This window comes from Acartia tonsa, chromosome 8, assembly GCF_053477335.1.
Source record: "Acartia tonsa isolate MP-2025a chromosome 8, ASM5347733v1, whole genome shotgun sequence".
Classification (NCBI taxonomy): Eukaryota; Metazoa; Arthropoda; class Copepoda; order Calanoida; family Acartiidae; genus Acartia; species Acartia tonsa.
This window is the reverse complement of record NC_137267.1, coordinates 33,098,040-33,111,887: the sequence shown is the minus strand read 5'-3', so window position 1 is coordinate 33,111,887 and position 13,848 is coordinate 33,098,040. Positions and strand designations below refer to the sequence as shown.

Genomic DNA, 13,848 nt, shown 5'->3' with positions numbered 1-13,848 from the left:
TAATATACTAGCGGCTTCGCCCCTAGCCTCTAGGGGCTTCGCCCTATATAGTTTTGGGAAGTCAACCCTCCTTAATAGAAATATTCAAAAAAATATTCTTTGTTTAATTACTCTGTGGTAAAATTAAACCCAGGTTGAACGGTTTATGCACAAAAATTTTAATTTGTACAAATTAAACCCAGGTTGTTTGCCGTATACACAAAAATTTCAATTCGTAAAAATTAGACCTAGGTTGTTCGCATACACAGAAATTAAAATTAAAAAAAAATATTTTAATTTTTTTTTTTTTGGGGGGGGGGTATTCATGGGGGCTTCGCCCCATGTTGCAGTGGGGTTCCCCCACCCCAATTACTGGTTTTTGTTTAAAAAAAAAAAAAAATTTTGGAAGTGGGGATTTTTTTATTTTTGGGGGGGTTTGGGTGTCCCACCCCCCAAGAAAATAGCTTAAAACCACCAGAGGACCAGTAGGTATATTCCCAGAAGGGTAGAGCCCAATTTGATCAGCAGTTACTGAGATTTTACAAAAAATGTAAAAAAAAAATTTGGGGGGTTGGATTTTTTTAATTTTTGGGGGGGTTGGGGGTGTCCCACCCCCCAAGAAAATAGCCTAAAACCACCACAGGACCAGTAGGTATATTCCCTGAAGAGTAGAATCCGATCGGTTCAGTGGTTACCGAGATCTTAAGGGACAGACAGACAGACGGACAGACAGACGGACAGACGGTCAGACGGACAGACGGACAGACATCAAGCTACTTTGTATTATAGATTATTATATATGTATAGAAATATTTAGTTAATTTTATGATTTTATGATTTTGATTGTAAATTAATATGTATAAACAGACTTTTTCAGAATAAAATGAGAATACAAATATAAAAATAATAATCAGTATCAAATAATTCAAAGGTAATCTTATTATGTAAAAATGTAATGTTTAAATCTGTATCATTAGTGGAGTTTAAGTTTTTCTTAAGTGTTATAAGTTTATGTAGCTTCTACTCCCAGCCTTTAGGAGAGGTCAGATAGTTCGGGAAAATGGCATAAAAACACCCCAAGTCGTTGTTAAAACTAATACAACCTATTCAGAAATGCAATTTCCGAGATCTATAGCTACAGACGTGAAAACATAGATAGTTGGGAAGTATGAGGCATAATAAAATTGAAATCGTAATTTTATACGAAAGTTGCGCAGTAACAAAAATTTAAAGTAATTCTTAAATAAATCCTATTGAAAGCAATAGAGCGAGAAAGTAATTAGATTGTAGAGAGCCTTAAGATCTTCAGACAAGTATTTGCCTTTCGGATCTTACACAATATAATCATATACTCAAATTAAGTCAAACTTGAAGCGGGCTTAAATAACGATCCTCTCTTACTTGATAAACAAATTGACAAATAAATGACAAAAAAGCAATGGAACTTTTTTTACATCCGTTATTTTTACCTGAATTTAGTTGACTTTCAAAATGTTTTATCTTAACACTTATAGCTATGTTACTTCTTGGTATAATCGTTCATGTTTTATTGTAGATGACTGCTGCTCCGGGTGTTATTGTTGGGGGTGCTGGCGGTTATGCCGTACAAACCATGCAGGAAGAGTTGGATATGCTCAGGTCCCTTAAGGGACATGTTATTAAGGTATATTAATTATATTGAATAGAGTAGACCATTGGATTGGACAACCGTTTTATGAAAGACTTAACTTTTTTTTTATCTCAAATAAATTTCATATTTATTTGCACTTAAACTGCACTTTTTGTTATCGTTGAGTAGAACATATTTGAAAATCCAGTCAAGTGCTTTGTAAATATAAGGGGAATTTTAAAAATATCTTAAATTATTCAAAATATTTTAGTTCGGCGAGATATAGCAACAACAAAACAAATGGCGGAAAAGCGCCGTTTCTTCACAATTTCATGGTATTGAACTTCATTGGAAGCAATTGCCATGCCTAAAATTCCAATCCTATTTTAAAGTATTAGAACACACAACTTTACAAGATCTTAGGAATTGGCCAGTTTCCCATTAATATTACAGCCGCAAAACTGCCCCTCTTTTACTTTACAAATGAGAGTTTTTAACGTAACATTTTTTGTTCAGTCCTATAAAGCTGGAAAATTTTGTGACATCACGTTGAAGTCTAGCGATGGTAAGGAGATCAAAGCCCACAAGATGATTCTCTACTCACAAAACGCATTTTTTGCCAGGTAAAAAAAGTATATCCTAGGTATTCTATAAAGTACTACCTAAGGTTTTCTTTGGTGAAAGTTAAGATTTCAATAACGATTGAACTGATTGATTTCTTCCTCATAGGGAAGCTTGACAAAGGTCACGAAATGGTGTTAGGCTATTTAATTTCTGATTTAGTCCTTTGGAAGGTTTTAGGCTATTTTCTGCCCTACTGTGTACCCATTAGAATAAAGATGCTAGGGGTGCAGCTCCTAGTTTCTTATATAGTAGGGGAGTTACATTGTAACTAGCCTTTACTCGTCTGTCGAAAATAGTGAAATATGTTTTTTTTGTAGTATATTTTGAAGGATTGAAACTTATTGCCTTGAAGTAATTAAACTTATTAAAGAAAACGTTGACAAAATGTTTAAACGCTTTAATTTTTTTCGCATAAAATTGTCATTTTCTGAAAAAAAAACATCAACTTATTAACATTATTATCCTTGTTTTTAGGAGATTTGATGCAACCCCCGACATAACTGAATTTGACCTGCCCAAATTTTCTGGAGATATACTTCAAACTGTCGTTGATCTCATGTATTTCAAGTAAGTATCTGTCTACACATATTTATCAACAGCGAAGCTGTTCTGTAATTCATGGTACAAAAGAGTGACGAATGTAAAAAGAGCTTGTATTGAAGAATGTCGATTCGTCGAATAACATTTAATAATATTTTTGGGCTAGGGTGGGGATGCAAATCTACAATATTAGGGCATAAAATGTGAATTTTTTTTACAAAGTAAGGGCCTCAAAATTTTGCCCTTGCGATAAAAATGTTTTTGGGTTCAGCCATTTGACGTGGAAATACCCCTCCCCAAATGTTGGGAATGGGATTGTCTTTTTGTGTTCTATTACCTATTCAATAATCTTTGTTTACATCATTTTGAGATTTTTTATGAACACTTTTTTATAAAAGCACTTTATTTGTGTCATGTTAAAAATTAAAGTTTTTGCAATATAGGTATATATTATATTTTATTTTCAGGCCATTAAACCCGACATTATTTACCAAAGATAATGTTCAAGAGTACCTGAAGGCTGGAGACTACTTTTTTATTGATTCTATAAGGTAAAATTACTTTTTTAATACTTTGATAACTTTTTTTGTTGTTGATAAAAAACTAATATATAAAACAGTTGTTTAAATGCATTGCCCCTTATTGTTTCAAGAGATCCCTGTTCTAGATACTTTTGGAATCAAAGAATTGATGTATTCAGACAATCTACTATGTCCTAACTGTGCAATGTAATTGTGCAATGTGCAATCCCTAAATAGTTACCTGTTTATGGGCAAAGTTATTCTACCTACTCCCACTATTATTAAGTTTTTAATTGATACCATCAAACTTTTCCAACAACATTATGTGCCGCGAGATTTTAAAGAGTTAATGCCATCCTTCCTCAGTAATATGTAAATATCCTAAAGAATATTTTCCTAGTATTATGGGTGTTAGATTCCCCCCCCCCCCCCCCCCCATTTCCATATTCTCAAGGATTTTACATTAACTAATAAATAATCTTAATAATATTGTAGGGATGAAGCATCAGTCTTCATGGCTAAGGAAACAAGAATATTTAAACTTGAAAAAAATAACTATTAAACAAACCTAAAGTCATAACTTAGTCATAAAATTTTGCTATAATTTTCGGCCTTTATGCTCTCGTCCTTATGTAGCCTTTCAAAAGATCTTGTAGACAATAAAAGATCAGCATTTTTAGGGTAATTAGAGTCACTTAATGAGGAGTTGCCGATTAAAATGGAGCTAAAATAATTTTTGACTCTCCCATGAAAAAAAATTTTAGTTCAATGTTTAAAATCTTGTTATTGCTACCCAGAATATTGATTTGAAGTATGCCCTGGATATGATTATGAAACCTTTGTTTGAGGGCAAAATGGCTGAGGATGCTATGAACTTTGTCGCAGGCATGTTATTATTTTAATTTTGAAGGTTTTTTTTGTCAGGGAGAAATGGTACATTTGACTGTAAAAAAAATCTCTGATACCCAAAGTCTAATAACACGTTATCTTCTATTTGTTTACTAAAAAACTTTGAGTACTTTATGTTTGATTCCTAACTAAAGTGCCTAAACTTCTCAACAAAAATTTACAGAAGGGGTAAGTTCGTTTATCATCAATTATAATTTATCGTTAATTATCCCTTTAGATCCCTGAGTTTTGAAAACACGTGACAATTTTAAAACACCTTTCTATTCCTAAAGGGTATTTTTTTTTGAGGAAAAACCAAACGGCGTTGACATGCTTTACAATATTGATGTTCTTCAAATATAAAATACACGTGGTCCTGTTTTAAATTTTAAAATGACAACATGAAATGCTATAGAAAATTTCCAAACGTTTATGTCTGACGAGAAATTGAAGAAAAGATTGTTGACTGAGGTGAAACCAGTTATCTTGGCTGATCTACTCGCTATGAAGGTAAGAAATATCTCACAGCTTATCCTATTCGGATGATTACGAGAAAAAATGTTTTCAGTTCATTTAATTTTTACATTTTTTCCCCCAACCACATATTTTTTATCCCCCCCCCCCCCCCTTAGCAGGGTCAAATTTGCAGAATATACACCCCTGGTACTTTATTATTAGACTACCCCTCTACAATCATACACAAAATATAAATTTCAGGCTATTTCTTTAATACCAAACAATGTTATTTCTAGAATTTGATGTTATGGAATACCAAAACTGGAAGATATTTGACCGCGCTGGACAGAGAGAAACAACTATTCTTTTTTATACTAGCTTATTGTGCACAGGTGGGTTTTCTAATTTTAAAAGCAAAGCCTATTTATGATTAGGGTCGGTACATCCATCTGTAACGGTTAGCCCTTTCGTGAATTTAGATATATTCAGGGCGACCACTGCATACTATATATACTATTTATACTATATAGGATGAGTTTGGATACTATATCATACTATATGACAAAAATTTACTATATATACTATATAATATTACCTTTATTTGACCAAAATTTACTATATATACTATATGATATTAAGTTTAAATAACAAAAAACGAATATTGTCAGTTTTGAGACAACGCCTCTGAAGGAGCGTTTTGTCTTATTTTTACAATAGGTTTTCTCCTATTTCTAGCCCCTGCGGGGGGCTTTATCTCTGATGGGCAATAATTAACCTTTGACTTACCTAACCTAAAAATGCATAAAGCTCTACAGTAATTGAGAAAATCCTGAAAATATATTATTGTTTGTGATTATGTTTTCAATATCAGTTATTTTTCATAGAATTAACTTAACTGGGGTAGGAAAAGTTTTGCCACTTTCGCTTACTCCGTGATTATTAAGCTAGGTATTAATGTGAGACTGTAGGTTAGTTGGGATAAAAGTTTACTTTGGGTATTAGTTCACTTTGATTTATTTATTTTTTGGATAGGTTTCCAGGTTCAGGTGATGCAGGCTGGAAGGTGGTTTTTGGACAGGTAAAAGAATTTAAAATTTTTGTTTGAAGATTAAGAGATCAACTTATATTAAACAAAATATGCACCTTTCAGGATGTTATTAACATCTGAAGAAAAAATTAAAATTAGCATCCTTGGTCAAGTCCTGCAGGCCTCCAGGTTTACTCCGGACAATAAAAATTTTTATTTTTTATTTTAAGAGTTTGAGGTCAACTTTTAAAACAGAATATGTGTTTTTGATCTTATTAACATATCTGAAGAAAATGTATAAATCGGCCTCCAAGTTTAGGTCTTGCAGGCCTCCAGGTCCACTCTGGACAGGTAAACAATCAAATTTCTTATATGAAGAGTTAGAGGTCAATTTATATAACAGAATATGCATTTATTTGGATAATATTAACATATTATATACTAACATAATATTTTACCTGTCCAGAGTCCATCTGGAGGCCTGCAGCACCTTAACCTAGCCTGGAGGTCGATTGTCATTTTTTCTTTAAAACACATAAATAGTATCTAAAAAAGATGCTTATGTTGTTTACATGAACTATGAACTCTGGCCAAAGCGCTCAGCTCCCTAGCCTGCCTAGCCGCAGCGCTCGGCCCCCTTGCCTGCCTAGCCGCAGCGCTCGGCTCCCTAGCCTAAAACCTAACCAAACCTAAAATAGTTGTTTGTCTTTGTCAGGGGGGGGGGGTACTCAAATTTTCAAAATTGAAAAAAAAGGATAACGCCAACTAACCTTTAACCCCTTTAACTAACCTTTAACTCCGGTACCACCGCCATATTTTATTCAAATATTTTTTACTGACCTACCTAAAAAGATTTTGTTTCAATATCTTTAAAAGCTTAGAAGAGGCACTGAATGTAATTTATATCTTAATAAACAAAAATTTGAAGAAAATAATGACCAAGTCCTCCCGCAGGGTTGGTTATAAGGGAAAAAATTTTTGAAAAAAAATAACATGGTTTTTTTTAAAGATACCAAAACTTTGGGTAATTAGTGACCCAGCCCAAAAGATTTTACCCAATTATCTTTAAAACTAAGTGAGTAGCACCCAAAATAAAATTGGCGGTATGTCGTGGCACGAGTCACCACATTTCCCCCCCCCCCCCTTTAAAATTTTGATGTTATACCTGTCCTGAGTCCACCTGGAGGCCTGAAGCACCTAAACCTGGAGGCTAATTTTATTTTTTCCTTAAAATATATAAATAACATCAAAATATAAGCTCATTTTGTTTAACAAATATTCCATTAACTGTTCAAATCAGAAGTTTGATTTTTACCTTCCTAGAGTCCACCTGAGGGTCTCCAGCACCTGAACCTGGAGGCTAAATGTCATTTTTTTTCTTCAAATGTGTAAAAAATATCCAAAAAGATGCATACTTTGTTTTATACGTTGACCTCTAACTCTTCAAACAAGAAATTTAAATTTCACATGTCCAGAGTGAACCTGGATGCCTGCAGGACCATAAATTGGAGTCTGATTTTAATTTTTTTTCTTCAGATATGTTAATAACATAAAGATACATATTTTGTTTAATAAGTTGATCTCTAACTCTTCAAACAGAAATTTAAATTTTTTTTTACTTGTCCAGAAACCACCTTCCAGCTAGCCTGCAGCACCTAAACCTGGAGACCTATCCAAAAAATGATTAAATATACGTGAAGTTCTACCCAAAAGTAAACTTTTATCCCTAATGACCTATAGACGAATATTAATACCTAGCCTAATAATCAAAGAGTAAGCAAAAGTGGCAAAACTCCCCCCCCCCCCCTTATATGTGAAATTTCTTTGATAACAGCTTTGCCTTGTGTTATTATTGATGATTAATATACTATGTATTACTAAAGTCCGATACTATATCATACTATATGAGTAAGAAAAAATATACTATATATATATACTATATGGATTAAAAAAATATACTATAAAAATACTATATTTATTTGGTTTTGGAGTGGTCGCCCTGTATATTAAAATTATGCTATTGATTTCAAACTTTGCATGAAGCTTCCCAGAACAGTTGGTTACGATTTTGATTTAGTAAGCGTAGTAATATTGTATAATCGTTACCAGAAATTCAGTATATTCATTTATAACATGCTGATATTTTACTTTTACATCAACTTTATGTATGATATAATTATCCTATTTATCTGATTTTTGGAATAATGATTCCTAGGACAACAAGTGATAATATTATAAGCGAGGCATATCTATAAATAAATTTAATTCTGAAAAAAAAATGTGCTTTAACTTTTAATTGTATCCTGTATTTACGTCAACATTGGATATATTTTATTTTTTTCTTTAGTACAAGCTTTTATGAATGTACTATAAAATATCTGATTCTATGAACAATCTAATAATAAAGATGGAATTTTTTTTTTTAAATGTGGCTTAGTATATAGGTAGAATAAATTCCAATATTTGAACATTTGCAGTTTTTAAGAATAAAAGCATTATAATTCTTCCCTTGAATAATATATCTTAAATACCCAAAATTTTATTTTCATAGAAAATATTTTCTTTGAAATTAGTTCTTAGGTATTGATTCCTTAGTATTTTTTTTTTAAATTTTGCAAGTAAACTTGTTTTTAAAATGCAAATCATGTTCTACAAAGCGTAACATCCCCATAGCCTGTTTTCTCAAACGTTATATTTTCGTGTTATGCAGAGAGAGAGGGGACAATGGACTGTCGATTACTATAGTCCCCAAAGTTTACAATAACGTTTTCTTATTCGTTGACTTATTTATATTGGGGAATTTTACTGAATTTTGATTGATTGGTTTATTAAGTTCAGTGTTTAAACGTTCCAGCCACTAATGTTAATCTACAGAAGAGGTAATTTTGTGTTTATCATTAGGAATTTACGTCAATTTATCGGCCATTGTCTTATCCCTTTAGATCCCTGGTGTTATGGCTATATGCGGCTTTGTTTAAAGAGAAATGATAGATATATTTTATTTAGGAGAAAGACAGATTTGAGGATCTTAAGATGTTGCTATCTTCTTTGAAGATGTCTCTCTTAGTTTCTAAGTAAGTTCAATAGTTCCTCGAATCCGAACCCTCACTTTCCCTTACTATAATCGGATCCCCAAAGAAAATTATCCTTATATAAAAGTAACAGGATCTCTGTGTGTGTGTACCTCTCTGTGCCGAAGAATCTCGCTAATCGCTGAACCAATACGGTTCTCCTTATTTTTTTTTTTGGGGGGGGGGGAGTCTCTCCCGCCTTTCACTAAATACCCTTCCCCCCCCCCGGATTAAAAAAAATAAATAAAAATGAGAGGGATCAAATTCATCCCCCACCACTCTTAGTACTCTTAAAAGCCTCTATGGGCAAAGCCGCTAGTCAGAAGATTAACTAACAAATAAAGAAACATTTCATGACTTAATTATGTTTTGTGCATATGTTTTTTTTCTAGGTTTCTCCTTATTAATTTATTTTATTTTTTTTATCTGTATTCCAGATTATATTTGGACGATTTACTCCGTCTCACTTACAAATTGATTTTCCCTCGAAATATTTTGTTTAAAATCTCTGAAACTAAGATTAGAATAACTAAAGATGCTTAATTCTTTCCCCCACTGAAAATAGGAGTATGAATTTGCTGTCAATATCCATTTTTCTACCAACATTTTTATTCAGGAAGATTATCAACTGTCACATGATTGGAGCTGGACTTAAGAAACCAGTAGAGTATGTTTCAGGTAAATACACAGGAGGGAGGGAACATTGGATTGTAAATTATACTGGTTCGCAAAGTTGTGTAGGTAAATATCATCTCGCATTCGTTGACTTAACTAAATGGAATCTGATAATTATAATAATATTAGTTAGGTTGTACATACTGGCAGTTTTTATTGTACATACTGGCAGTTTTTATTTTAATCTACAGAAAAATAGCCTTATTTAATGAGAGGGGGAAGGGAAGGGTTGTATAATATTGATAATTTTCGCGAAATTGTTTAATTGAGCTCGTCTTTTGGTCTGTCCATTTAAATCTAGAAAATGGCTTGACTAGATGTGCAGGTTGTTATAATTCACGTCTACATCGTAGGACAAATATCTGATTTGTTGGAGCCCTTTGACAAACTGGACGAGAACTCAAACCTGGCACTCTTCACCATTGATGATAAAAAGGTAGTTTAGAGTTATTTTATTGCATTGATTTTCATTAGGGGGGGGGGGGGCGTAATTACATAAGTTCTGAAACCGTGGGCAAAATGGTCTAAATATTTAGCTTGACCTTTCAAACTTGGTATATAAGCCTAGTCCTGTAGGTATTACATCTAAATGGCAAAATTCAAAATTCTTTATTTTAAGGTTAGGTTAGGTAAGAAAAACCCTGCGGAAATTGGGTTTTTAGGCTTTTTTTGGTCTATTTTGATGTGGAAACTTACCTTAAATTGTTTTTTCTTAGGGTTTTAACTTAAATACACTGTATCTATTCATATGGACATTATTTAAGATGATTCAGCAAGTCGGGGACCGACCCCAGGGGGCTAGGTGGGTGGCCCGCAGGGGTTGAGAGCATTTTTCCCAATATATATGTTGTGATACATCAAATTATAGGTTTTTTAGGTCAAGGAACTCAAATTCAGAGCTAAAATAAGCATTAGACTAATCTGAAGCTAGCCCCAGCGGGCTAGGTTGGTGGCCCACAGGGGTTAAGTGCATTTTTCCAATATATATCTTGTTATATATCAAAATATAGGTTTTTTAGGTCAAGAAACTCAAATTCTGAGCGAAAATTAGCATTAGACTAACCTGAAGCTAACCCCCCCGGGCTAGGTTGGTTTTCTGCAGGGCTTAAGAGCATTTACCTAACCTAACCTAGAAACTTACTTATATTTTTACAGTTTTTTTTTTCTTGAATAAACTGTGTCTATTAATGAGGACTTTATTTAAGATGATCCAGCAAGTCGGGGACCGACCCCAGCGGGCTAGGTGGGTGGCCCGCAGGGGTTAAGTTCATTTTACCCAGTATATATGTTGTGATACATCAAATTATAAGTTTTTTAGGTCAGTTAACTCAAATTCAGAGCTAGAAACTCAAATTCAGAGCTAGAATTAGCATAAGACTAATCTGAAGCTTGCTCCAGCGGGCTAGGTTGGTGGCCCGCAGGGGTTAAATGCATTATTGTCCATTATATATCTTGTTATATATAAAAATATAGGTTTTTAAGGTCAAGAAACTCAAATTCAGGGCTACAATTGGAACAAGACTTACCTGAAGCTAACCCCCGCGGGTTAGGTAGATTTTCCGCAGGGCTTATGTGCATTTTACCTAACCTAACCTAGAGACTTTCTTATTCTTTTTGTTATTTCCTTGAATAAACTGTGTCTATTAATGAGGACATTATTTTCGATAATCCAGCAAGTTGGGGACCAACCCCAGAGGGCTAGGTGGGTGGCCTACAATGGTGTAGTGCAATTTTTCTGTGTATCTAAGTAAAACCTAGCCCGCTGAATCATCTTAAATAAAGTCCTCATTAATAGACACAGTTTATTCAAGAAAAAAACCTGTGAAAATATAAGTAAGTTTCTAGGTTAGGTTAGGTAAATGCTCTTAAGCCGTGTGGAAAATCTACCTAGCTTCAGGTTAGTCTAATGCTAATTTTCGCTCAGAATTTGAGTTTCTTGACCTAAAAACCTATATTTTGATATATAACAAGAAAAAATGCACTTAACCCCTGCGGGCCACCAACCTAGCCCGCTGGGACTAGCTTCAGATTAGTCTAATGCTTATTTTAGCTCTGAATTTGAGTTCCTTGACCTAAAAAAACCTATAATTTGATGTATCACAACATATATATTGGGAAAAATGCACTTAACCCCTGCGGGCCACCCACCTAGCCCCCTGGGGTCGGTCCCCGACTTGCTGAATCATCTTAAATAATGTCCATATGAATAGATACAGTGTATTTAAGTTAAAACCCTAAGAAAAAACAATTTAAGGTAAGTTTCCACATCAAAATAGACCAAAAAAAAGCCTAAAAACCCCCATTTCCGCAGGGTTATTCTTACCTAACCTAACCTTAAAATAAAGAATTTTGAATTTTGCCATTTAGATGTAATACCTACAGGACTAGGCTTATATACCAAGTTTGAAAGGTCTAGCTAAATATTTAGACCATTTTGCTCACGGTTTCAGAACTTGTGTCATTACGCCTCCGGCCCCCCCTTATAAAGATGTTAAGCATCTAATTTTGAAACTTTTGTAACTTTGATTGTCGCATTTAATTTTCAATCATTATATGGGTTTTTCTACATATTGAGGCCTTTTAAATACAAATGCGTAAGTTTTTACGAAATCTTACTAATTTTTTTCCCGTGTTAATTGAAGAGTTTCTAGAATTATATTTTATTGTAGAATAAAGCAAAAGACGAAGATGATCAAAAGTTTGTCGCCGACTCTTGCAGGTTAGAAAAACTTAAATTTACATGGAAATCGCCAGAGATGGAGCGAACATTGGGCTTAAGTAGTACCTGAAGTTTTATAAATATCTTATCATGCGTAGGTCTAAAATTTTAGAGACTTATAAAATCTTTATTAGATGCTTTGAACAATGCAGAGTCCAAACTTTTGCGATTTACATATATTAATCTATAGAAGACTTAAATTTGTTTATCATTGTCCTCTTCCTATCATGGAAAATTATTTCTTTCTGTTCATATCGTAATTATTTTATAATTAAAGTGTAGCAAGATTATTAGGCACTATGCTATTTGCTTTAAGATTCTTAATAATAAAGTCCTCATATTATACTTATATCTGATTCCATATTAAGCATATTCTGTATTTGAGAAATTTGCAAAGGATTTGCATAGAATTCTATTTAAACTTTAATATTTTGGTTATTTGCTCAAAATCGTTAATTTTTGTTTGTATGACTGTTTGCCTTGTTGGATTTTGCTTTTATAAACAATAGTGGCTGCGCCCCTATTGTTTAGGGGCTCTGTATTCAAATGTTTTCTAAGATTCTTGAAAAATACCTTTAAACCATCACGAGACTTATGTGAAGCTTACCTTAAATAGAGAACCCAATCGGTTAAGTAGTTATTGAGATCTTAAACTTCAGACAAAAAAAACTACTTCTTTATATAATACTAGCGGTTTCGCCCCCTAACCTCTAGGGGCTTTGCATCTTTTATTACCTGAAGATCCTCCACTCCACCACTATTTTAAATAATTTTTAAAAAATGGCGGGGGGATATTTGTTTCTAGGGGGGTTGGGGGTGTCCCACCCTAAAACCCTAAAATAGCCTAAAACCACCACCGGGCCAGTAGGTATATTCCCTGAAGAGTAGAATCCGATCGGTTCAGTGGTTACCGAGATCTTAAGGGACAGACGGAAGACATCATTCTACTTTATATTATAGATGATTAATTCCATGTTCCGTAATATTCAGGATGAGGTATGGAAGTATAACACATACTGTTCACTGTTCTGATGTCAATCTTAAGCTAGGAAAGTTTAAAATCTTACATTATTATGTACCTAAAGCATCGTATTACAGACAATTTTTCAAAAATATTAAAATAAAGGTCTAAAAAAATTAATACCACTTTTGTTAGTTTATTAATTTTAATGTGGTTTGTATATGAAGTATTAGTCTCTTTTTGCAATCACTTGTTTCGTTTTTTCTAATATTCCAAGAAATTGTGAATGAGGAATTATAAATTCAAAAGTCGTACAACATATGTTGTATCTGATTAGACCCAATAAAACCTGGAAAACCTGTTATGCCCTTCCTATATTTAATTACGAGATCTCCACAAAAATAAATCCACCCTTTATGATGGTATCAAAATGAATAAACGGAACTAAAATTTGAAAATATTAATTTTCAACTGAAATTTTGCATATTGAATATATTATGTTTTTTTTAGTAAGTATTCATTCTTTGTAGATAAAAGGTTTCTTTTTAATGTGCTATGAATTTTGTATTTTAAAACATTAAATGAATCCTTAGAAAAAACGTCTACGAAAGGAGAACATAAGTGATCATGATATAACGTAAAAGCAGTGGCTAAGATTTAAAGTTTAAACGTAAAGGATTTAAAATGAATGAACCCAGAGAAAGAGAGGGGGAACAATGGGATGTTTATTTCACTAGTCCCCAAAGTTTTATTTTAATATTTTTTTTCATTTGATGGT

The 13,848-nt window shown here is 33.1% G+C and overlaps 1 protein-coding gene across 1 annotated transcript; it reads left to right on the top strand.

Moving 5' to 3' along the window:
* Nucleotides 1–778: 778 nt before the first annotated feature.
* Nucleotides 779–13,241, top strand: LOC145326581 (uncharacterized). Its single transcript, XM_080169952.1, has 14 exons — nt 779–910; nt 1,535–1,642; nt 2,105–2,211; nt 2,687–2,779; nt 3,220–3,303; nt 3,769–3,796; nt 4,071–4,158; nt 4,577–4,671; nt 4,914–5,009; nt 8,651–8,718; nt 9,332–9,393; nt 9,744–9,826; nt 12,060–12,109; nt 13,100–13,241. Exons 2-14 carry the CDS (start codon nt 1,535–1,537, stop codon nt 13,239–13,241), a joined length of 1,104 nt encoding a protein of 367 aa, XP_080026078.1. The 5' UTR covers nt 779–910.
* The last annotated feature ends 607 nt before the right edge of the window (nt 13,242–13,848 follow it).